We start from the raw sequence: 26,994 nt of genomic DNA on the forward strand, positions 1-26,994 counted from the left end.
CAGTATACTCCCCGCCCACCTCTACACTCCCCTTGTCAATATGCATTTCTTCTGTGTATTTCTTACACTGAACTTCTGCTATGATCTCTAACATCCAGTGAAAAGACAGGAAAGTAACCACATGACTTCAGCATGCCAAATCATGCTGAGGTGTGGAACAGCCAATCCTGGCAGAGCTGCTTAAGAAAGGAGTGGGGGAGGGAATTAAAAAACACTGCATGTCTCTTAGGCTAGTGCACGAGATGTAAATCACCTGTCACTCACAGCAAGGGGGAGGATTTGACAAAGTTTTTCTCTGTTTGTCAAGATTTATCTCACTGAACAATAAAAGAGGATTGCTCAGAGATGGATTAACTCTGTGTGGCAAGACTGGACTCAAATGATAGGAAATCTTATACTCTACATTTATGACATAAAAAAAAAAAATTCGGGTTTACATCCACTTTAAGTATTTCTGAACCAAATCTAATTATTTTCTTTGTTTTGTTCCCTTCACACTTTGCTAATCCCTGCCCTTGCCTCTGTTTTTTTTCTTAACAGAATCATCTAAATGGACCCCTTGGAGGCAGAAGCGACACAGACTCTGATGGAACGTCAATAGCCATGATATTGGTGCCTGTAATATTAGCTGCCGTGGCTGTCTACGCCTTTGTAAAATATCGGCAACGTATAACAAAATATTAGACTGCCAAACAATGCAAACGCAAAGAACACAAGAAAATACAGCTATAATTACACTAGTCCTTTGTATGCTATCATGTAAGATCCCTACATCCTATGCACTGCTTGTAAATATATACAATAGCTTGGAATGGTACTAACCACAGGAATGTTTCAGTCCAACCTTTCTGACAATATGCGGTATCTAGCCTTAGAAATTGCGTTAAACTTTTTATCTCTGCTATGTTTAATCTGAACTTAATTCCCTTGAAGTAAGTTATTCTTATCAATATTTTCTGTCCCTGAATATTTTAAATAATTTAATTTGTGGTACTGTATCTTCACATGTATGTTGTCGGAAGAAGAGGAATGTATAAATGTTTAATTGGACATTCCACGTATAGTGGAAAGTATTTTTCTTTTGGAGTGAGGTCCAGTGAAATGGGATACACCCCCATAGGCCACAACTGATCAGCTGATGGGAGCTTTCTACGGTTGATGATAATAAAACCACACAGAACCAAGTGGTTTTCAGTGGGCTTTTTTCATTAGCTGACTTTTTGGGGGATTTGAGAAAGGGACCTTTTTCCCACTTGGGGAAAGAGATCATCATCAGAGTGAATGGGAATGTTGTTAAAAACTGATACCAATCAGAAGGAATAGTAGAGGAAGAAAAATCTGCTGTACTGCTGGGCAATGTGTTGGGTGTCTGCATATTAAGCCCATCTTCCATCCTCTTCATACTCAGCTAGGCTGGAGTACAGTCACATGATGACTGATGAGTCAGGGGGCTAATGTCCTCACTCACTCTGAGCTCCTATACCTGCTGACACTGGGTATTTTAATTTTCCTGGTGGCTACAACAGAGAAAGGAACAAGGTGGCAACGTCCCTTTATTATAAACTAGATAGCAGAAAATCTATGTGAATTTGTCAAAACCAATCAGGTAAACTCTGGTTCATGTTGAGGTGTTGGCCTTGGCTTTATAACGTGCACTACGCGTTCTGTCACTTTTATAGGTCCCTTTATAGATGAACTCAAACAAGGTTAGACCTAAGGGAAGTTTCATTTTAATTCCCCTTTTGTCATTCCAGAGTTCAGTTTTTATGATTCTGTAAGAATCCTAGTTAAAGTTAGATGTAAATGTTGGTTACTTCTGGGGCATCCAATGTATATACTCCTTTCTGCAACCCTCCCGTTTTACTGGAAGCCTAGTCTTCATTTTCTACCTGCTGGTTAGTATTATGATGGTCAGTTCCTTCAAATAAAATTGCTTTTAATATGCATTACATTTGAATGGATTAACCTTATTCTTTTCAGCAGTATCAACAAACCAGGATAAGCCTGTTATACAGCTGGAGAGGGACAGTGGGTGAAAGCAGAGTACTTCTTTAACAAAGGCCCCCCCTGTACCCTCTTGTATCTACAATAGAGGCTTGGATTATATTGAGGTTCAGCAAACACTAAAAAGTTTTATAATGTACTAATATCCTAAAAGTCTCTTCTGAAACTTAGTAGGTTCATAACAATAAAGTTGGAGGAAAATTTGGCTCCATAACTGGTGGATTTGTTCACATGAAAACACTGTGGTTGATTTTAAACATGTTTGTTCCCCATGCTTACCTATGCAACATGTGCCTCATTATGTCAAATTGGTAGATGTGCCTTACATTTTTTCCAAATTTCCTTCTTAGCTTTGACTCCAGTATCTCCAGGAACATGTGTTTTTTCTATATTTAGGATGATGCCATAAACTTAACAGAGGTTGTTGGCCTTCCCCATCATACTATAAAATGTCCCTCACTTAATTGGGATAGGAAATGAGAGAGATACATCCTGATGAGGGACAAAGACATTAGTAAAAACCTGACAGAGGTACTACCCAACTCTATTAAAAAAAAAAGAAAAGGTGTTTTAGGTGTGATTAAAGTCATGCTAAATCCCAAAGAGTTCTTTAGAGTAACATCTTGCAATTTAGGAGTGAGTCATTGTGACATGAATTTTCACGTGTGTACAATGAACAAGTGTGTGTGTTAACACATCTCCATAGTTCTACAATTGTTATACTAGTTTGTTTTGTTAATTAATGCAATAATCTACTGGATATTTTAATTGGAGCTTGACTAATCAGCTTCCCATTAGTCATAATGGAGCTCTAAGTTCTAGCATAATGTGCTAGCGAGGCTGCTGCTTGTAGTTCTGCTATTGTTGGCAAGCCATGGATAGCTGACAAAATTTGAAGGAGAGTGACTATTCATAATCTGCACTCCTTTTTTTTTTTTAATTATTATTTATTTAATAATGTGTTGTTGTGAACTGCACCATTGTCTGTATATATTGCTTTGCACAAAAACATGAAAAAGCACATCCGTGTGAGTGCTAGATAAGGAAATGTATTGTATAGAGAATGGTGCTGAAAGTTTATACACAGATCCTGGTAACTACCATGCACCATGGCCTTGCCGCATAAATTTACAATATCACTAAGGGTTCATTCACATACACTGTGCCTTCTGAAGAGAAATATGTGTTGGACCACCTGCATGTGACTAGTGGTGCGGAGGCATTATGTCACCTCTTTATCTCCTAATTTACCCTGTAAATGCTGCATTACCAAGCCGCAATCGTGCTGCAGCTCCATTAACTTGCATTGGTCCTGTTTGGGGGCAGTAATACCCTCCAAATGCGTCCTGCTGCTTAATTTTGCCATTCCCCTGAAGCACAGCATCATGCCCCCTTGCAGCATTTGTACAGGCCTGAGCGGCTGCATACCTGGGTTCATTCGGGCAGTTGGGGGATGGTAAAACTGTGGCTAAACTACCTTCTTTTACTGCCTCCTACCTGCACATGTGAATGAAACCTAAAGGTATGCCAGGTAGCACTTAAGGTGAAAATAATGGCTGAGAGGCCACTTTAGCATGTCTTTCTTTTAATTTGAGGTGCCTTCAATATTAATGCAGCTTAAGGAATCAGGGGTCTGTATGTACGTGTTAGTCATGTTTTTAAAGTAAATATTACTTGAGAGAAATATGGAAATTGCCATTGGAAATGTGGATTGCTTGGCTGTCATGATGATAACTTGCAAGTACTTGGAGTCATAGAGCCGGGGCAATTATGAACATAGACTTATCGTTAAAAAAAAAAGAACATAGACTTATCGCTCCATTGTGCCTTTCTTGATAAGCTAAATTACTCAGATGGGTTCAGAAAGCACTGAAGCCAGGAGTTCAGCAGAACAGCCAAGCAGCTATTCGGGAGGTCAGCAAAGACAATCTGTATCTCAATTCTTTTAGGAAAGCTAGCGTAAAGTAGGAATCTACCCAAGGTAAACATTCACTCCTGAAGGCAGGAAAGTAGAATCTGAAATCCAAAGATATCCCCTGGTTCTAGACCCCAGGAAAGTTATCTCAGTCTCCATATTCAACTTTTTTTTTTTTTTTTTTTGATGATGCAAGTTTTGGAAGTAATAACTGCACTCCATTGTCAACTCTTAATTGGAGAGTGGGCGTCTTTTTTTTTGGTCGGGAAAAGGGGAGGGGGAGAATGTCTGTTGATAAAAAAACTAATTTTCCGTTTACATTGAACTGGTCACTCACATGTTAGAGGCAACCATTTTGTGACTGAACAAGAGTAATTCATTTATACATGATATGCCAGGTATGTCACATTCCCAGTAAACTAACATGGTTGGGTACAGATTAACATCCTTTCCACTATGTAAACTCATGGAGCACCATCATCCTTCTGCTTTTTATTTTCGCAAGGACCAGGAACTGCAATTTTGGATTTCCCCCACAGTGCCACTACAGTTGAAATATGGTATGATGCTTTGCCCATTCACATATAATAAAGCTGTGTGTCTCTATGTCAGGGTAGCCATTCATTGGGGAAAAGGGTCTTGATCCTTAAAGAAATGTTACTACCTTGCCAATTTTAGACAGTACCTTTGTAATGGGGCCCCCCTGCCCCTATTACACTCACCTTTCCAGCGATCCCTCGCTGGTCTTGCCTCCGGTACAGTTGATGTCCAAACCTGATAAATTCCGGTATGGAGAGCATCTGACCCCCCCCCCCCCCCCTCGTATGACAGGGCTTGGGTCCAGCAACCAAACGTTTGGTCTGAGCACTGTCACATGACTGGGGGAGTGACATCACCACCCCACTTAGTGAATGACACCTTGGATTTCTGTGTGGTGGCATCAGAGAGGAAAGGATGACTGGTAGGATTGTAGGGCAAATATAACTGGATTGAGTGGACCTTTGCAAAAACAGTCACGTTCTACATGGGCAAGATGACCATGTCTTTGAAAGTGGATTTTTTTTTTTTAATGCAGCCACAGAATCAACACTCCTGCATTAAAGTGGAGTTCCACCCAAAAATGGAACTTCTGCTTTAAGGGAAGGTGACTCCCTGACATGCCACATTTGGCATGTCATTTTTTTTGGGGGGGGGGGGGGGGGAGCGGAAACCCCCTTTTTAGAGGGTTCCAGCTCCCACTTCCTCCCGGGGCACCGCGGCGCCAGAAGGAAGATCACCTCTCCCCCCTCCCTCTCGGCAATCATCTGGGACACGTCACAGGTCCCAGATTGCCCGACCAGTCGCAGCACGGCTCGTGCATGCGCAGAGCGTGCCCAGCTGTGGCATCTGGCACCCACAGTGACAATGCCGGCGCCGCAGAGAGGAGGGGGAGATGGGCTGGGCTTCCTTCCCCCGCATCGCTGGACCCTGGGACAGGTAAGTATCTGATTATTAAAAGTCAGCAGCTGCAGTATTTGCAGCTGCTGACTTTTCGTTTTAGTCGGAACTCTGCTTTAAGGTCATTGATGGCAGAAGAGTTCGTAATTTTTATGTGCTAAAAACCCCTAACCAGTCAGAATTCCTCTTTTGCTCATCTAACTTCACCAAAGTCTGTGTGCTTAAAGTGATATTACATTCTTTTTTTAAAAAAAAACTTTCAGCAGCTGATTTAATTGCTTATTTAATATGTAGCTTTATTTTCTATTCCCTTTGTTCCAGTTTATCCTGGTGCCCAAGGTTTCCAGTTTCAGAGGGGTGTCTTTCTCTTGCAGCATCCTATAGAGCCACCCTAGTGTGCAGGGACTAGTTGAGCCTCTGTATACTATTTGCATCATTAGAAACACACATCCCCACAGCCTAGGTTGGCAAAGCACTCCCCTGTTCCTCCCTTCTCCAAACTAATAGACTGACTGGAGACTACACTGTCCACTGTAAACTCTTTCCTGAGAAAATCATAAGTTCAGGGAAGCAGTACTGAGAGAGCAGGAGCCAACAGCATTGAAAGTTTAAACTGCAAGTGCTTGGTTAAGGCCAGCCTTAGATGGAGCGCTCCCGTGGAGCCATTGTGTTTTCCCGGCGGAGGGCTGGGGAAGCCATCCCCACTGGGAGTACACAGTGATTATTGCTAGAGGGTATACCGGTCACTAGCAATTTTCACATGTAAAATCTGACAGGCTGTTTGTACCCAAGTTTATCTCTCGATCAACTTGAGTACATTCAGCCTGCCCATACGTGGTTTGCATCGTGGACAGTTCAAACCATCTATGGCCAGCTTAAAAGGTTTAACAAATAACTGGGGGATGTTTATTCTATTGTGTTAAGTGTGTTGAGCTAAAAAATGCAGAGGGTTTAACACTTCTTCAAAGAACATATATCATTTTAACTCAAGATACATTAATGCCTTTTCTAATAGCAATTCCAGAAAAGGGAATCTCAGCAAATTAGTATTTCCCTTGTCAAGTATTACATATTTTTTTTTTTACAGACTACAACTATACACTATGGCAAAATTTTTATCTTTGATGTAAATCTGATTTTATTTTCTTTATTTTTTCTTTTTTAATTTTGAAAGTTTAACATTAGTGTACATAACATATGAAAATAGAAAATAAAAAAAGTCATTACATCAGAATGTCTCCCTTTTTGTCTTTTTAGCAAAATTAACTGCTGCAGTTTATATTGTATTGTGATTGCAGCAGTGTACTGAAGAGATGACATGCTGTCCTGTTTATAGTCTGCCTGATCTTTTCCAAATACGCATCATTGCTTATTTGCCAGTAGCTATTTAGCTGCAAAATGTGTGTGTGTGTGTACGATATATACAGTATATGCTCAATAGCTACTAGCAAATGAACAATAGAAGACAAAAAGCAAAAAACGTGTGTGTGTATATATACAGTCATGGTCAAATATTGCCACCCCTGCCTTTCTGTCAGATAATGCACCACTTTGCCCAGAAAATTGTTGCAATTACAAATATATAGGCATTCTCATCGTTATTTTTTGTGTCTGTATTGGTATGGCAAAATAAAATGGAGAAACAAAAAGCCAAATTTGACACATTCCACGCAAAACTCAAAAAATGGACTGGACAAAATTATTGGCACCTTCAAACTCATATAACAGGTGCTGACAATAGAGAAATCTCACCGGAAACCAGTTAAAATGGTGAAAAATTTACTTAACCTTTCTGTTTGCCTCTGTGTGTCGCACGGAGAAGAGCAAAACTAAGCAAAGAATTGTTTAAGGATTTGAGAACAAAAATTGTGGAAAAGCGTAAACAATCTCAAGGGTAACTCCATCTCCAGAGATCTTAATGTTCCTGCGTCCACTGTTTGCCACATTGTCAAGAAGTTTACAGCCAAGGCATTGTAGCTGATCTCTGTGGATGAAAGAGAAAAATTGATCAAAGATTGCACCAAAGGATTGTTCAAATGGTGGATAAAAAACCTTGATCAACTTCCAGTCAAATTCAAGCTGACCTTCAGGCACAGGGTATAACTGTCAGCTTGCACTATACATCACCATCTGAATGGAAAGGGACACCATGGTAGGAGACCCATGAGGATCCCACTGCTGATATACACACGTAAAAATGCCAGATTGGAGTTTGCCAAAAGTCCTTTTGGGACAATGTGCTGTGGATAGACTAAACAAAATTGAAAGCTTTTTTGGTAAAGCCCATCATTCTACTGTTTTCAGAAAAATAAATTATGCCTTTAAAGAAAAGAATACAGTCCCTACAGTCAAACATGGTAAAGGTTCACTGTTGTTTTTTTTTTTTTTTTGCTGCGTCAGGCACTGGATGTATTCACGGTGTGCATGGCATTATGAAATCTGAAGACTACCAAGGAATTATGGGATGCAATGTAGGGCCCAGTGTCAGAAAGTTGGGTCTGTGTCAGAGGTCATGGGTCTTATAGCAGGACAATGACCAAAGCAGATGTCAGAAGGCACCCAAAATGGTTTAGGACAATGTGCTGGAGAGTACTGAACTGGCCAGTCCAGATCTAAATCCCATAGAGGAGTGGAGAGATCTCAAAACAGCAGTTAGGAAAAGGAACCTTTCCAATCTGAGAGACCTGGAGCAGTTGACAAACAAAAAGTGGTCCAAAATTCTAGTAGAGAGGTGTAAGAAACTCATTGATGGTTACAGGAAGCGATTCATTTAGTTATTTCTTCTAAGGGGTGTGCTACCAAATATTAAATTGAGCATTACCCAAAAGAAATGCTGGGGTGCCAATATTTTTGGCCATGACTGTGTGTATATACAGCGAGGGGAAAAAAAGTATGTGATCCTCTGCTGATTTTGTACGTTTGCCCACTGACAAAGAAATGATCAGTCTATAATAAATCCAGAAAAACGCATTTCAAAAAGGTTATAAATTGATTTGCATTTTAATGAGTGAAATAAGTAGTTGACCCCTTCGCAAAACATGACTTTTACTTGGTGGCAAAACCCGTGTTGGCAGAGGTCAGACATTTCTTGTAGTTGGCCACCAGGTTTGCACACCTCTCAGGAGGGATTTTGTCCCACTCCTCTTTGCAGATCCTCTCCATGTCATTAACCCCCCTGGCGGTATTCCCGAGTCTGGCTCGGGGTGGAATTCCAGTACCAAGAGCGGTAACCCCGAGCCAGACTCGGGATCGCATCGCATCCAGGAAGAGGTTACTTGCCTTGTCCCCTGGATCCTGCGATGTCTCCCCTCAGTGTGAGCGGCTCGTCCTCCGCTCGATCTATCATGGAGCCGGGCTCCGTTCCCTGCGAGCGTTGCGACGCACGGGGACGGAGAACGGCGCCAAATTCAAACAGTGAAACACACACAATACATACAGTATAATGTAATCTTACAGATTACATTACTGTATGTAATTATTTCACCTCCCTTTTGTCCCTAGTGGTTTCTCCAGTGTCCTGCATGCAGTTTTATATAAAACTGCTCTTTCTGCCTGGAAACTGGAGATTGTCCATAGCAACCAAAACTGTCCCTTTACATCAAAGTGATTTTAGAGCAGCTAGAAAACAGCGATAATAAATTAGAATCACTCGCAGAATTGAGCGATAGCGGTTTGTGGGAAGATCCGTCATCAACTACTGAAAAGTAATGACAGCGACAATTCTGCAACTGAGCAAATTTCAGTGATTTTGATTTGATTAAATTATTGAATATTGTTTATTATTATTATATTATTTGGTATAATTATTTATAGTTATTTATTATATTATAATTTATGATTTTGTGTTTCAAACTTTATCACACTCGAGATGTCTACTAGACTCTGGTTTGGACAGATATAAGTGTGTTATTGGTAAGAATTACAGGCCTACAATAAAAAACGCCAAATTTCCATGCAAAATAATTGTACCGCTTTCAGCACCTAAAATCCGACATAATCATACCGCCAGGGAGGTTAAGGTTTCGAGGCTGACCTTTGGTAACTCGAACCATTGACTCCCTCCACATATTTTCTATGGGAATAAGGTCTGGAGACTGACTAGGCCACTCCAGGATCTTAATGTGCTTCTTCTTGAACCACTCCTTTGTTGCCTTGGCTGTGTGTTTTGGGTCATTGTCATGCTGGAATACCTATTCACAGCCCTTTTTAAATGCCCTGGCTGAGGGAAGAAGGTTCTCACCCAAGGTTTTGACGGTACATGGTCCTGTCCATTGTCCCTTTTTGATGCAGTGAAGTTGTCCTGTCCCCTTAGCTGAAACACGCTTCCAAAGCATAATGTTTCCACCTCCATGTTTGATGGTGTTCTTGGGGTCATAGGCAGCATTCCTCCTCCTCCAAACATGGCGAGTTGAGTTGATGCCAAATAGCTCGATTTTGGTCTCATCTGACCACAACACTTTCACCCAGTTCTCCTCTGAATCATTCAGATGTTCATTAGAAAAATTCAGACGGACCTCTACATGTGCTTTCTTGAGCAGGGTGACCTTGCGGCACTGCAGGTTTCAGTCCTTCACGGCGTAGTGTGTTACCAATTGTTTTCCTGGTGACTATGGTCCCAGCTGCCTTGAGATCATTGACAAGATTCTCCTATGTAGTTCTGGGCTGGTTCCTCACCGTTCCCATGATCATTGAAACTTCATGAGGTGAGATCTTGCATGTAGCCCCATACCAAGGGAGATTAACAGTTATTTTGTGTTTCTTCCATTTGCAAATAATCACACTAACTGTGTCACCCTCTCACCAAGCTGCTTGACGATGGTCTTGTAGCCAATTCCAGCCTTGTGTAGGTCTACAATCTTGTTCCTGACATCCTTGGACAGCTCTTTGGCCTTGTCCATGGTGAAGAGATTGGAATCTGATTGCTTCTGTGGAGAAGTGTCTTTTATACAGGAAACAAGCTGAGATTATGAGCACTCTGTTTGCCTAGGTTCACACTGATGCGGGTTAGAAATTGCGCAAGTTCAGCTGAACTTGCACGATTTTAAACCAGCAATGCAGTCTGACTTCTGGGGCGATTTGACAGACATCTGTGCGGGTTCATGCACAGTATCTATTTGAATCACCCCCAAAGTAGCCAAACGTAGTACGGGAACTACTTTTGGGTGCCGAAAAGTTAGCGTCGCACCGATTTGGACGGTGCCATTGCTGGCAATAGCTGCCAATTTGGCATGCGATTTGACATGTCAATTTGGCATGCTAAATTGACCCAATGTGAACGTGGGCTTTGAGAGTGCTCCTAGTCTCCGCTCGTTACCTATATAGAAGACACCTGGGAGCAAGAAATATTGATGACTAATAGGGGATCAAATACTTATTTTTCTCATTAGGAAGCAAATCAATTTATGAGTTTTTCTGGATTATTTTATTTTGTTCTGCCGCTCACCTTTAAAATAAATCTACCATTAAAATTATAGACTGATCATTTCTTTGTCAGTGGGCAAACACAAAATCAGCAGTGCATCAAATACTTCTTTCCCCTCACTGTATATGTATGTATGTATGTGTGTGTGTATAATATGTATGTATGTATTTATATATACATAAACACACACACACCGGTGCATCTCAAATAAATTATAATATCAAAAAGTTAATTTATTTCAGTAATTCAATTCAAAAAGTGAAACTCTGATATTATATAGATTAATGAATTACACACAGAGTGATATATTCCAAGCATTCTTCTTTTCATTTTGATAATTATGGCTTACATCTAGTAAAAACCCAAATTCAGTATCTCAGAAAATTAGAATATTACATAAGACCAATAAAAAAAAGATTTTTAATACAGAAATGCTGGCTTACTGAAAAGTATTTCCATGTGTACAGTATAGTATGCACGCAATACTTGGTTGGGGCTCCTTTTGCATGAATTCCTGCATTCGTGTGGTGTGGCATGGAGGCGATCAGCCTGTGGCACTGCTGAGGTGTTATGGAAGTACAGGTTGCGTTGATATGGGCCTTCAGCTCGTCTGCATTGTTGGGTCTGGTGTGTCTCATCTTCCTCTTGACAATATCCCACAGATTCTCTATGGGGTTTAGGCCAGGCACGTTTGCTGGCCAATCAAGCACAGTGATACCATGATCATTAAACCAGGTATTGGTACTTTTGGCAGTGTGGGCAGGTGCCAAGTCCTGCTGGAAAATGAAATCTGTATCCCCATAAAGCTGGTCAGCAGAGGGAAGCATGAAGTGCTCTAGATTTTCCTGGTAGAGTGCTGACCTTAGACTTGATAAAACACAGAGGACCAACGCCAGCAGATTACATGGCTCCCCAAATCATCACTGACTGTGGAAAGTTCACACTGGACCTTGTGCAATTTGGATTCTGTGTCTCTTCACTCTTCCTCCAGACTCTGGGACCTTGATTTCCAAATGAAATGCAAAATTTACTTTTATTTAAAAAGAGGACTTTGGACCACTGAGTGACAGTCCAGTACTTTTCTCCTTAGCCCGGGTAAGACACTTCTGACGTTGGCTCTGGTTCAGGAGTGGCTTGACACAAGAGATGCGACAGTTGTAGCCCATGTCCTGGATATGTCTGTGTGTGCTGGCTCTTGAAGCACTGACACCGGCCGTAGTCCCCTCCTTGTGAATCTTCCCCAAATTCTTCAAGGCTGTGGTTATTGTGCAACTCTTTCTAATACACTTTTTCCTTCCACTCAACTTTCCATTAATATGCTTGGATACAGCACTCTGTGAACAGCCAGCTTCTTTAGCAATTACCTTTTGTGACTTACCCTCCTTGTGGAGGGTGTCAATGACTGTCTTCTGGACAACTGTCATCAGTCTTCCCCATGATTGTGTAACCTACTGAGCCCAACAGAGGCCATTTAAAGGCTCAGGAAACCTTTACAGGTGTTTGGCGTTAACTAGCTGATTAGTGTGTGACACTATGAGGTTTATATACTAAAGCTAGAGAGGGCAAAAGTAGTCACAATTCTGCAGAGAAACCAATCAGCTTCTAACCTCAGCTTGTTTAATTAAGCTTTAGCAATAAAACTTGGAAGCTGATTGGTTTCTCTGCAGAATTATGATTACTTTTGCCCTCTCTAGCTTTAGTAAATAAACCCCCATAAGTCAACAATATTGAACTTTTTCACAATTATCTAATTTTCTGAGATACTGAATTTTGAGTTTTCATTAGCTGTAAGTCATAATCATCAAAATTAAAAGAAAGAAATGCTTGAAATATATCGATGTGTGTAATGAATCTATATAATATGAGTTTTACTTTTTGAATTGAATTCATGAAATAAATGTACTTTTTGATGATATTTAAGTTTCTTTTAGACGCACCTGTATATAATGAAATCAGAGCACTTCATATAAGCACTCTCAGCTTTTATTTCAAAGTAAACAAATGCTAGGAAAGTATTTACATTCAAATGCCATTCAAACTTGATGGACTTTGACTTTTTCAGGTTTACAACGCTATTATTTAATAGTACCAATTGGTTTATTGAGCTTATGTTTACAAGCATCACAACACCGAGTAGGCAGAGAAATGGAAGATGATATCTGATGTAGATTATGGGCTCCTGCAATCTGTTGCTCTTTGCACTATCAATAAGGCTAATTTCACACTGGGATGCCTGACTGTTAGCGCTAAAGCGCCACTTGTTTTAGTGGCGCTTTTCGGCCGATGGCAGAATGCTTTTTTTTTTTTCCAAAAAAAAAGTAAAAAGTTCCATTTTACAGCGCTTTCAAAGCACTTTTAAGGTGCTTTGGAAGAGCTGCCCTTTCATTGCGATGGGCAGGGCGTTTGGGAGCATGTAATACAGCGCTCCCAACCCACCCCAAGGATGCTGCTTGCAGGACTTTTCGTAGCGTCCCGCAAGCGCACCGCCCCAGTGTGAAAAGACACACTGCAATGAATAGGAGGTGGTTTTCAGGCACTTTTCAGAGGCTATTTCCAGCTCTAAAGCACCTGAAAACCACCTCAGTGTGAAAGTAGCCTTAACCACTTGCCGCCCGCCCTATTACCAAAGGACGGCGGCAAAGTGGTTTGATATTCCTGACCGGGCATCATATGACGTGATCAGGAATATCGAGCCGCTGCGCGCCCCCGGGGGCACGCATCGCGCCGATCGTTGTTGCAGGGTGTCAGTCTGACACCTTGCAACACCGATCTAGGTAAAGAGTCTCTGACGGAGACTCTTTACCATGTGATCAGCCGTGTCCAATCACGGCTGATCACGATGTAAATAGAAAGAGCCGGTGATCGGCTTTTCCTCACTCGCGTCTGACAGACGCGAGTAGAGGAGAGCCGATCGGCTGCTCTCCTGACAGGGGGGATCGGTGCTGATTGTTTCCCAGGACCACCAGGGAAGCCATCCACACTGGACCACCAGGTATGCCCCTAGACCCCCAGGGAAATGCCAATCTGTGCCCAGGCAGCTGCCAATCAGTGCCCACTCCAGTGCCTGTCAGTGCCACCAGGGATGCCCATCAGTGCCTCATATCAGTGCCCAGCAGTGCTGCCTATCAGTGCCCAGCAGTGCCGCCTTTCAGTGCCACCCATAAGTGCCCATCAATGCCCATCAGTGCTGCATATCAGTGCCACCCATCAATGCCGCCTACCAGTGCCCATCGTCAGTGCCTGCTCATTGGTGCCACCTCATCGGTGCCGCCGTATCAGTGCCTGTCAGTGCCGCGTTATCAGTGCCCATCAGTGAAAGAGAAAACTTACTTATTTACACATTTTTTTAACAGAAACAAAAGCAAAACTTTTATTTTTTTCAAAATTTTCGGTCTTTTTTTATTTGTTTAGCAAAAAATAAAAACCGCAGAGGTGATCAAATACCACCAAAAGAAAGCTCTATTTGTGGGAACAAAATGATAAAAACATAGTTTGGGTATAGTGCAGCATGACTGCGCAATTGTCATTCAAACTGCGACAGCGCTGAAAGCTGAAAATTGGTCTGGGCAGGAAGGTGTCTAAGTGCCCTGTATTGAAGTGGTTAAGGTTACATGATGAAATGAATATAATGCCACATAATTACTTTTCTTTTTAAATCTGGCATTGCATGAATAATCCGGGTGTATAAGGAAAGGTGCACAAGCAAATCTGTTATCGTTTAATACTCTAATCACATCCTGCAAAAAATCAAAGCACATATCAGCACTATTCCATCATTTTCCATTTATTTTTTCTTAAGGTTAATTGGAAGAGGAAGCGTTCTGAACGATTGGATTGTTATTCCTTTATTTTTGATAAGTGGTTTCAAGCATCACAGTCATTTCATAGAGTGGAAATTGTTTCTTTAGTAAGCCACTTGCTTAGTTTATAGATATGTGCATTCGGTTAATGTCATGGGTGTTGTATTTGTTATCTGAAACTAAAGCTATTAGGGAGAAATCTGGAGGCTGCCATTGTTCTGCCTTCTAAAAATACTAGTTGCCTGGCTGTCATAGTAACATTTTTGCTGCATTAAATTTGAGCAGAGCTAGTTTACAGACCAGGAGTTTAAGGCTGGGTTCACACTACTGCGAATCGGATGTGGTTTTCCCCATGGTTGTGCAATGCTGTATCCAAATAAAATTTATGTCTTTTTTTCCCCACAAATAGAGCTTTCTTTTGGTGGTATTTTATCACTTCTGCGATTTTTATTGTTTGCGCTATAAACAAAAAAAAGACTATCAATTTTGAAATAAAAAAAAACAATATTTTCTACTTTCTGTTATAAACATACCCAATAAAAAAATGTAAAAAATCCAATTTCTTTATCAATTTAGGCCAATATGTATTCTGCTACATATTTTTGGTCAAAAAAAATCCCAATAAGCGTATATTGATTAGTTTGTGCAAAAGTTATAACGTCTACAAACTATGGGATATATTTATGGAATTTTTATTTATTACTAGTAATGGCAGCGATCAGCGACTTCTAGCGAGACTGCGATATTGTGGTGGACAAATCGGACACCTAAACTGACACTTTTGACACTTTTTGGGGACCAGTGACACTAATTCAGTGATCAGTGCTAACAAATATGCACTGTCACTGTACTAATGACGCTGGCAGGGAAGTGATTAACATCAGGGGCGATCAAAGGGATGTGTTCCTAGGGCAGTGATGGCGAACCTTGGCACCCCAGATGTTTTGGAACTTTATTCCCATGATGCTCATTTATACTCCAGAGTGCATGAGCATCATGGGAAATGTAGTTCCAAAACATCTGGGGTGCCAAGGTTCGCCATCACTGTCCTAAGGAGTGCTTGCTAACTGTGTGGGGGAGGTGCTTGTACTGTGGGAAGGCAGAGATCCGTGTTTTTGCATAGCAGAAACACAAGATCACTGCCTTCCCTTGTCACAGAACGTCAAGCTGCCTTGTTTACAAAGGCAGATCGCCACGCTGCCTGTGCCTCAAAAGATCGTCAGACATCGCGTCCGCCGGACCCGCTGATTGCATAAGAGCTCAGGGAGGAGAAGGAGCAGCAGCATACTGAGCTTCCCAGTGAATGGTTGTGCAGCCAGGAGAGTGGGGAGGGGTGTCAGGAAAAGTCTGATCATTGGAGGAGAGCACACTGAGTTCCCAGCACGCCTAGAGAACTGATCACGGTGTGCTCTCCTGCTTAGTGTGGTAAGTTTGTAATAGAAAAGTAGAGGGACTGGCAGGATTTCACATAAAGGAAGCAATACGAAGAGAACAGGACACTTTCTCATACAAGTATATGGCACTGCAGGCACATATCAGGTATATGAAGTGTTGGGGTAACAAACACTTTAAGATAACAGAACCCTTCTCCTGACAGTCTACCCCTTTGCTATAAAAAGCCCTGTAATGCTTAACTGTGCTGCAGAAAATTCTGTTTTGGTCTCTCAGGATGGCTGGTCATGTGACCATTTGCCATGGCATGTGTTCATAGCTATAAAAGGCTGGGGAGCGATCTTCCACTTCACTTTTACTTGAGAAAAGATGTCTACAGGCTCCTGCACATCATTTTACCCTTCAAAGTGACCTGAGAGCCTCTGAGCCCAGAACATTCTGTATACAATGGCATAGTTTGAAAATCTCAGTTTTACCCCCCCCCCCCCCCCCCCCATGCTCTGTTAAAAAAAGTTAAAGTATATTTGAACCCAATCTCTAAAATCTCATATAAGCTTTAACATGTTAATGTCATCTCATTTTTAGTAATTCTGCAGCTTTCAATAAAATAATACTTGGTGATCCTGCCATTGAGGTCCCTGTTTATGCACTTCCTGATATAGTGGGACAATGCTCTAACCCTGTATCCCAATTGTGCTACTGTGTTTGTCAGCCTGTCAGGGCGCTTCGAATGCAGACTGCAAGTGGCTGTTGCAACACAACACAATACAATGGCATGGTCCTGTCACCAGAAAATCCACCCTGAGAACTATGGCTAGGAAGCATGTCCCCAGGAAGTAGCTGCAGAGAGGCTGTTGGAGCTCTGAAGCACTGTGGGCAACACAGGATCAAAAGTAAGGAAAACCCTTTTTAATATTAAGAAGCTATTGTTTTATTATATACAGTGCTTTAGCAAACTAAATGCCAAACACTGTATCTACGTAACCACTTGCCACCCGCCCACAGTACATTTACTGTGGGCAGTATGGGCAGGCTGGATCACGTACACGTACATCACCAGACCTGTTCGGAGTTAGGGATGCACATGATCATGTGATTTCTATGCAATTACATGATTCCAATGACAACAAAGCTCTTATGAATGAATTTCATTACCAGCTGTGTTTCTTATAGAGTGATTGGCCCACAGCTATCACAGCACCCTGTACCATGTGATTAGTTATAGCTAATCACAGATCACTAGTAATCACAACTGTTCTGTATGTAACCCATTTATGACAGTTAAAAAAATTGCTGTTAGAGTGATCATCATTGTAATAGCAATCATAGTGGTAAAAAAAAGCCCTGATCACCCCCCAGAGCAGCACATTGTCAATAGAAAAAAAAAATAAAATAAAGAAAAATAAAATATTTTAAAAAGTTTTCAAAAATTCTTTAAAAACGTTTAAATTAATAAAAAAAAAAAAAAAAAAAATATATATATATATATATGTATATATATATTTTATTAATTTAAACGTTTTTCATTCATAAGAGCTTTGTTGTCATTGGAATCATGTAATCGCATAGCATATATATATATATATATTTACACACTGTCACCAGTCAGTCGTATGAGTGCGCTGTACTGCACTGGTGACAACATGTAAAAAAAAAAAGTGTAATTTAGTTTTTCAAAAAATTGTGACTAAAAATTGAAACTTGCTATGGCTCTTACTAAATACCTCAGAATGTCTGCTTTCCTAAAAGGGGTAATTTGGGGGGAATTTGTACTGTCCTGGCATTTTAAGGGCCTCAAGAAATGAGATAGGCTGTCAGTACATCAGGGTTGATCAAATTTCAAATATATATACGATAGACTGTAGATGCTATAACTTTCAGACAAACCAATTAATATACACTTATTGGGATTTTTTTTTTACCAAAGACATGTAGCAGAATACATTTTGGCCAAAATTTATGAAGAAATTTGATAATATTGAATGTTTTATAACAGAAAGTAGAAAATGAAAATTATTTATATAGCAAAAACTAAAAAACCCAGTGGTGATCAAATACCACCAAAAAGAAAGCTCTATTTGTGTGAAAAAAATATATATATGATATCAATTTCATTTGTGTACAGTGTTGCATGACCTAGCAATTGCCAGTTAAATTAGCACAGTGCTGAATAGCAAAAAACAGCCTGGTCATGTGAGGGTAAAAACCTTCCGGAGGTCAAGCGGTTAAATTATTTTTGGTGATAGTCCAAAAAAAATAAATGAAGAATCTAGTTCCTTTTAGAACACTGAAGGCTTTCAGGATATAATTGGTGAAGCTATTTTAATTTAACATAGTTAACAGCATGGAGTTTCCAGTACTGGTGTAACAGACAGTTGCTTTAAAAGAGAAAGCTGTAGGTAAATATAATAAGTGAACCCGTAATGTGTAGTCGTCTCTGACATTTTATTCGCTTTCATCCTTATCATTCAGCTACCATCCTTCCATACTGAAGTGGTAAACAGAAGATCAGATCCTCTCCTGTTAATAGAGCTGAGATGGGGAGCAGGTGCCTGGGCTTCACAAATGACATTGTTACTTGATGGCTTTGCAAATCCATTCCATCTCTTCATGTTGACGGATTATAAATGAGAGCTTGAGGAATTATTTTCCCTCGGGACAAATTCTTGCGCTGCCCCAAGACATCACGTTTCCTTTATCCTAAGCTAAGGATAAAAAAAAAAGTCACAGACAGCTAGGCCTAATCATGAATCTGTGTTTCACTTTTTGAACAATTTTAGTAGAATAAAGCAATATTTTGAGGTTCTTTTACTCAGTAACCCAATTTTAACTCTAAACATTTCAAGGCTAAATATGGAGTCAGTTGCAAAGACTAGGGAGTATTCATTGCATGAGAAACTGTCCAAGTCTTTAAAACCATCTGCTAGTGCCTGTGATTTGGATGAGGGCCACAGCATCAGTTAAATGATGCATTGTGGTTTGCTCAGCTTTCTTTGTAATGATCTGCAGTGGGAATTTACACAATGACCACTTTAATTTGTCATTTCTTTTTAATAATCACAGTTCAGTAACAGCCGCTGCACTTAAAGACCAACTCCTCAGAAAACTGATCATTTCTGTTTGGTGTAATTGTTTGCAAGTTGAAACCACATAATGATGGTGAGATAGATCATACGCATAGTGGGTGAATTGCTTATTTTTTCCAGCAGATCTACTCCTTACTTGCCCCGGAATAATTGAACCAGTGTTGGTTTATGGTTCAGTAATCGCGGTTGATGTACCCCTTTTAGACAGTTGACATTGAAACTGGTGTCCCTTATTGGAAGATTTAGCATTATTTCCATCACTTTCTGTCTCGTTGACTATGGTCACCGGGACAAATGGAGGGTGAACCTCTCCAGTTGGAAACACAGATGATAACACAAACATACTGTATTTGACAAGGCTACTAATGCATTACCTTTTTGCGAAACCGCAAAGATTTGGCTATACTTACATATTGAGTGTTAGCAGGGCTGGATTTCTGCCTAGCCAACACAGACCATGGCATAGGGTAACAGGACTTTCAGGACTTGCACACCACCTGGGCATTATGTTCCTAGCTGATTGCAACACATTCTCATGATAAGCCTAATAAAAGGTTCAATCTGCTGCTGGCTTATTAGTGCAATTAGACTGGTTCCCCTTTGTTGCTATCCCTGCAAAGTTTGTGCAAATTTGTTGCTGGAACAGTATACTGTGTACTTACAGTTCAGACAACAGTCCTAGTCTTCTGTTGTTTTAGCCTTTCTGTCCCCAGATTTTCTGTACTCCAGATTACAGTTAAGGCCCCTTTCATACGGGCACCCCCGTGGAACAGATTCCGCTTGCTCAGCGGGGATTACTCTGCTGACAGACGTGTTCTCTGCACCCGCCTCCACAGCGAAGCTGCGGCTAACAGCTCAGCGTGGGATCGGAGCTTCCGCCGCTGGAGATCAGATCGGATCACTTGTAGTAAGGGTATGTATACTAGTTTTTTCTTTTCAGGGTTAGAGAGGTTAGTGTTAGAATGTTGGTGTGTTATGGAACCAGCAAGTACAGTTGATTTGTGGTTTAATTATTACAGTAGGCCATGCCCTAATGTCTGGGCGCATTTCAGGGGTTAGGTATGGGTGAGAAGCCCTCAGCCCTCTACAGGGCAAATTACGCAATGCTTCATAAGAGCCTGTGTGAGCTGCCTCCAGCACCACTGAAGCATTAGTGTCATCAGAGATAAGACATGCATGTGCATGTGTAAGCACAGCTACTAAAAAGTAAGTATATAGATCCGGACAAGCGAACCCCCCTTGTGTCCAGGGTCTACATAAAATCTTTTTACTGAATCTGGCCGGATGTGACTGCCATAGAAATGAATTAACGTGGGAAATTTGCTTGAACAGTTACTTCATATAGGGGAATGTCTCAAAATATAAAGCAATAGCGGGAGGATCTTCATCTTAACTAAGCTGATTTTCCCTATCAGTGAGAGGGGTAAGTGGGACCAGGCCCTCAGCCTCTGTTTACTCCATTCTAGTGCTGGAAGTAAGTTTAGGTTAAAAAAGTCCTTAACATTGGAGGTGATATTAATACCCAGGTATCGGATGCTGGTTGCCCATTGCAAAGGCAGGGAATCATTGGCCATCTCCTTCGCCCCAGGGTCGATAGGAAGAATAAGCAAAAACACTAAGAAGCGTGCCAGGATCCGCAAGGCCTCTGAAAGAGAGGGGCCGGGGTCATGGAAAAAAAGAATTAGGTTGTCAGCGTAAAGCACCAATTTCTCCACGATTGAGCCCACTCGGATCCCAGTCACTCCCCCCCCCCGCAACAGCCTCAGAGCCCCGGCCAACGGTTTCATGTCCAAGGAGAACAGGGCAGGATACAACAGACACCCCTGCCTCGTTCCCCTTCTTATCTGGAATGAAAGAGACAGCCTGCCCTGTAACTTAATACAAACCGTGGGATTTCTGTATAGCATAGTAATCCATTTTCTGAATGTGGGAGCAAAGCCAAAGAGCTCCAGGACCTCTAACATGTAGCTCTATCGGACAGTATCAAATGCTTTTTCCATACCCAACACGACCAACACTCTAGTGGTCGTATGATCTGATGATAGTTGTATATGTGTGAAAACCCTGCGGATGTCGATGTCCGTGGATTTGGCTGTCATGAATCCTGTTTTGTCTATGTCTATAAGGGATGATATGACCTTCATAAGTCTATTTGCGAGGACTTTCGTGAGAATCTTCAAAGATCAAAATTTAAGCGTGAGAAGGGTCTATGGGAGAAACAATGTGATAAATCTTTGCCTGGTTTTGGTAGCTTCACAATATGTGCCTGGGACATAGTGTCTGGTAAACTCCCATCCTCCAAACTATGGGTGAATAATTGTTGCAGTTTGGGAGCCAGCAGGGGACTATAGGTCTTCTACCATTCCCCCGGTACACCATCCAGACCTGGGGATTTATTATTAGGGAATGATCTAATAATCATTTCTATCTCTAACAAAGCCTGGAGGTGCCAATGTCTATCAACATCCGCAGTAGAGAGGGAGGGCAGGCGTATTCCCTCTAGCTCCTCCAATAATGGGTCTATTGGGCCTGGAGAGGGCTCATGGTATAATGAGCTATAGAATACCTGAAACTCTTTAAGGATGGCTTCCGGGTCTGTGACTCGGTCCCCAGTAGCAGATCAGAGCTCTGGGATTATCATTTGAAATTGTTGTTCAGCTACTAAGTTGGCCAATAATTTTCTGTTTTTGTCTCCAGCCTCAAAGAGTTTATTTAGTTTTGTGACATTGAATTGCACTAAAGTAGTATAGAGGATTTTTAACTCCCTTCTAACCTGTGCCAGGGGAGAGTACGCCTCAGGGGTCGGGTCTGCTGCCAAGGCCTTCGCAGTCTCAACCTCATTCCCTTCCAGATCCACCGCCTGGGAAGCAGTGTTAATTTTAGTTTTAGCCCCATTTTAGTCTTCTGCAATTGTTTTAGTTTTAGTCGTATTTAGTCGACTAAATCTCCAGTACATTTTAGTCGACTAAAATGTCCTACGTTTTAGTCGACTAAAATCTCCAGTACATTTCAGTAATTGCAATTTAGTTTTAGTCATAGTCTTTTGACTAAAATAGCATTTTAGTTTTAGTCTCATTTTAGTCTTAGGACTGAAATGGCATTTTAGTTTTAGTCTCATTTTAGTCTTTTGACTAAAATGGCTTTTGGTTTTAGTCGTATTTTAGTCATCTCAAATGTTTTAGTTTTAGACGTATTTTAGTCAACTAAAATAGTATTCATTTAGTTGACTAAAATGTTTTAGTCATTTTAGTCGACTAAAAAGTTTTAGTCATTTTAGTCGACTAAATTAACACTGCTGGGAAGCATAGTCTGCCCCTACCACTTTAACCCTATCGCTGCCAGGCCCTGTGCTCCATTTTGACACTCAGGTGGCCAGGCTATTTTTGAAATTTTTCCATTGCTTTCTTATTTTTTCCCTTACAGCTTTCAGAGTGTGTTAAAGACCCCCCAAACCATACATTTTCTGAAAGCACATGACCAGTAAAATACAAAAAACGTGCTACTGATTTTTAGGGCACAATGATATTTGCGCAAATGTTTATCAAAACATTATTTTCATTAAAAATACACTAAAATCATTAGCAGATAAAAACACAGTACATTTTACAAAATTCCTACTAATTATAAAAACTTAACCTGCATTGAGTTAATAAATAACAAATATTTATAATTTTTAAATTACGTATTTTTTTCATCATATGGATTGTACTAAATTATATTTTCTCAATAAAGACCAACCTTGTTTGTTAAAAATTACGCATTTTTGCAAAATGGTGAAAATAGAACGTCCGCAAAAATGTAAATATCCCAGTTTCTCTAAAAATCTGAAAGTTTTCATTGTTCCCTTACAACTTTCAGAGTTTGTTAAAGACCCCCCAAGCCATACATTTTCTGAAAGCATAGAATAAAAAGAAGGTGCTACTGATTTTTAAGGCCACACAATATTTGCGCAAATGTTTATCAAACAATATATTCACGAACATTTTTCTAAAATCATTTTAGCAGATATAAACACAGCAAATTTTACAAAATTTCTGCTAAATTCCTACTAAATATAACAAGGATTATAACAACCTTTGTTGCAGATTCCTACCTTTCTGAAGAAATCCATGTGTGTTTGTCTGTGCCTCTGGCTAAGTGGGTCTAATGGGAGTGGTTTCATCATTATCATTCAGGTGTGGCTAGGGCCGCTGATAGAAATCACAGGGCCCCCTTCAGCCCCACCCCTGGTCCTTCCTTCAGCCCCGCCCCTATACAGAGAGGCTAGGGTATACAGAGAGGCTAGGGTATACTCATAAAGGCTAAATTGTGAGCATGGCTAATTTAAAAATATGCACCACACGGAGCCGAAAAACAGACGTGGTATAAATTACACTTAATTATTGGGCATGGCTTAAAGGGGTGTGGTTAATTAGAGTCTAAGATGACTGTGTGTAGGATGCAGATGACACTGTGCTGTGTTCAAAACAGCACCAAACTGTCCAATTTCTCACAGTCAAACAGTGCTACATGAAAAAGGAGATGCTATTTATGTCAGCTAAGCCCACTTTAAAAAAAAAAAAAACTTTTTTCTAAACTTTTAATGAGAAGTAATATTATGTCTAAGGGCCGGTTCACACCATGCCTGCATCTGAATTGTGAAGGAATGTGCTGTGGATTCCTGTACAATGCAACCTGCCTGCAAAATGCACTGCTTTTGTGATCTGCAGCAGGTGTCAGTAAAAGTTAATGACACCTCAAACGCAGGTTGCAAACGTAGTGTGTTTGCCCTGCATCTGCCAGCCCTGGATCACCATGTGATCTGTTTGCAGTGCATGTTAAAAAGTAGTGCATACACTATGTTTGGTGCATTGTAATTTTAGCCCATTCAAAATGAATGAGCTTGAAATTGCACTGCTCAGACTCGCATGTGAATTGCACAGGAATGCACAGTGCATTCCTGTGTTATTCAGCCCCAGGCATGGTGTGAACCAGTGATCTAATGTAGACAGAAGTAATAAAAAGTGGGGTTTGCTGACATTGATGGCATCTCCATGTAGCACTGCTGTGAGAAATTGGGCAGTGCAATTTAAAACCCAATTTCTCACAGTCAGGACAGCTGTGCTACATGAAAAAACAGACATTAGACTTTACATTGCAGTTAATGTGACTGGGCTAACCTGCAGTGCCCTGAGAATCCAGATCCACTGCCACCATATTGTTAACCACTTGCCTACTGGGCACTTAAACCCCCCTCCTGCCCAGACCAATTTTCAGCTTTCGGTGCTCTCACACTTTGAATGACAATTACTCAGTCACGTAATACTGAATTTTACTGTCAAATACTGTCAAATGAATTTTGTGTCCTTTTTTCATACAAATAGAGCTTTCTTTTGGTGGTATTTGATCACCTCTGGGTTTTTTATTTTTTGCGCTATAAATGAAAAAAGATCGAACATTTTGAAAAAAAAAAACGCATTTTTCTTTGTTTCTGTGATAAAATTTTGCAAATTATTAATTTTTCCTCATAAATTTTGGCCACAATTTATACTGCTACATATTTTTGGTAAAAATAACCCAAATTAGTGGATATTATTTGGACTGTGTGAAAGTTAGAGAGTCTACAAGCTGTGGTGCAAATCATAAAAAATTGATCACAACTGATGTACTGGTGGCCTCTCATTTCTTGCGACCCAAACAAGCCAGGAAAGTACAAATACCCCCCAAATGACCCCTTTTTTGAAAGTAGACATTCCAAGGTATTTAGTAAGCTGCATGGTGAGGTTTTTAATGTTGTCATTCTTTCCCACAATTCTTTGCAAAATGAAGATTTTTTCCACAAAATTGTCATTGTAATATGTTATTTCTCTCACATGGCATGTGTATACCACAAATGATGCCCCATAATACATTCTGCTACTCCTCCTAAGTATGGCGATACCACATGTGTGGGGCTTTTTCACAGCCTAGCCACATAGAGAGGCCCAACATGCAGGGAGCACCATCAGGTGTTCTAGGAGCATAAATGACACATCTAACTTGTTGACTACCTATTACACTTTTGAAGGCCCTGGAGCACCAGGACAATGGAAACACCCACAAAATGACCCTATTTTGGAAAGCTAACACCCCAACGTATAATCTATGAGGCATAATGAGTCTTTTGAACAGTTAATTTTTTTCCAGAAGTTTTTGGAAAATGTGGGAAAAAAATTAAAACACTTTTTTTTTTTTTACACAAAGTTGTTGATTTATAAGATATTTCCAACACATAGCATGTACATAGCAAAAATTACACCCCAAAATACATTCTGCTAAACAAAGGGTAAACAAAAGATTACCTGTAGTTTTAGTAGTGCAGTTGTCCACAGGAGGATAGCACTGGTCTAGGCAGCAGGCAGGGACTTGGTCAGCAAAAGCGAACGCAATTGTCCAGGCAACAGGCAGGAATACTGTCCATAGTCAGTACAGGCAGCAGGCAGGGATAATGTCCATATACAGTCCAGGGTCAGTGCAGGCAGAGATTGTCAGCAGTGCCAAAATATTGGTCCTGGTAGTATAGTAGCCAGGAACATGGTCCATGTGGTGTGGTCAGTTCATGCGACAGGCAGAAGCATGATGGCATAGGTCCTACAGGCAGCAGGCAGAAGTAGGGCCTCGTTCAGGACAGAATGGGGACAGGGGTACAGGATTCTCCCACCCAAATCTCTTTGAAGCCTCCAAGTCTCCAGACCCTTATCTAGGAATGAGAAAACAAAAAAAATTGTTTTTTTCATCCAGAAAAACAATTGTGAGTCCAGTCCCACTAGTCCAGTGGCAGGGTACAAGATCAGTCCAAGAGGCAGGCAAAAAGCATGGTCAAACAGTCCAGGGTCAGTTCCAGATCAGGCAGAGGTATGTACAGAATCTGTAGGCAGAAGCGCGGTCAAATAACAAGCCAGGGTCAGTTCCAGATTAGGCAGAGGTATGAACAGAATCGGTAGGCAGAAGCGTGGTTGAATAACTAGCCAGGGTCAGTTCCAGATCAGGCAGAGGTATTAACAGAATCGGTAGGCAGAAGCGTGGTCGAATAACAAGCCAGGGTCAGTTACAGAGCAAGTAGAGGCATAAGGGGTGTGAAGGTAAAAGGCAGGAAGTGAGGTTTATGTTTACCATACTTCACTAATAATTTAGTGAAGTATGGTAACGGCGGAAACAGTCAACTATGCAGAGGTCTGGTTGGGAAGGACATCGGGGACAATGATAAGTGGTGTCTCATCTAACTCCTCCTCTGGTGCACACCCGGCATTTTTTCTGACGTTTTTGGCCTGTTGGTCTGGGAGGGATTTTATCGGGAAAGTGGCGTTCAGAAAGTCTGCTAATCACATCGGATCGAATGTTTTCTGGTGGGCCGTTCGTGAATATAAGGGCAGTGGCAGGGGCAGACTGACAACTCATGGGGCCCCCAGGCAATAGGAGATTATGAGGCCCCCCGGGCAATAGGAGATTATGGGGCCCCCAGGCAATAGATTATGGGGCCACACAGTATACACACACACATACAGTATACACACACAGACACATAATATACACACACAGTATACACACACACAGAATACACATACACACACTGAAAAGGTACTGGAGAGGCAGGGCAGCTATAAACTTGGGATTTTTTTAAAAACACAGATTTTTACATACTATCCCTGTTTTTTTTGAGGCTGGCAACCCTGATGAGGCCCCTCAGTGGCATGGGGCCCTCGGGCAGTGCCGAGTGCCCAAATGGTCAGTCCGCCCCTGGGCAGTGCTGATTTCCTCCTGGTAGCCAAGGAAGGATTTGGGGCTTTCAGTGGAGTTGCGAAAGATAACGTAGCTGTTGTATATGGCCAAATTAAACAAATAAATTTAAACTTTCTTATACCACTGGTATGTTCATCTTCTGGCAAGGTAGGGTTTGAGCATTTGGTCGTTGAAGTCGAC

General features: G+C 41.1%; 1 protein-coding gene across 1 annotated transcript in view; it reads left to right on the plus strand.

Annotated features, from left to right (window-relative positions):
* Positions 1-6,590, plus strand: part of SYNJ2BP (synaptojanin 2 binding protein) — a 48,668-nt gene extending 42,078 nt beyond the window's left edge. Inside the window, exon 4 of the mRNA XM_073609474.1 lies at positions 541-6,590. Coding sequence (XP_073465575.1) covers positions 541-684 — 144 coding nt within the window. The 3' untranslated portion in view covers positions 685-6,590. The remainder of the gene's footprint in view (positions 1-540) is intronic.
* Positions 6,591-26,994: the final 20,404 nt, after the last annotated feature.

This window comes from Aquarana catesbeiana, linkage group LG13 (genome assembly GCF_042186555.1).
Source record: "Aquarana catesbeiana isolate 2022-GZ linkage group LG13, ASM4218655v1, whole genome shotgun sequence".
Lineage (NCBI taxonomy): Eukaryota > Metazoa > Chordata > Amphibia > Anura > Ranidae > Aquarana > Aquarana catesbeiana.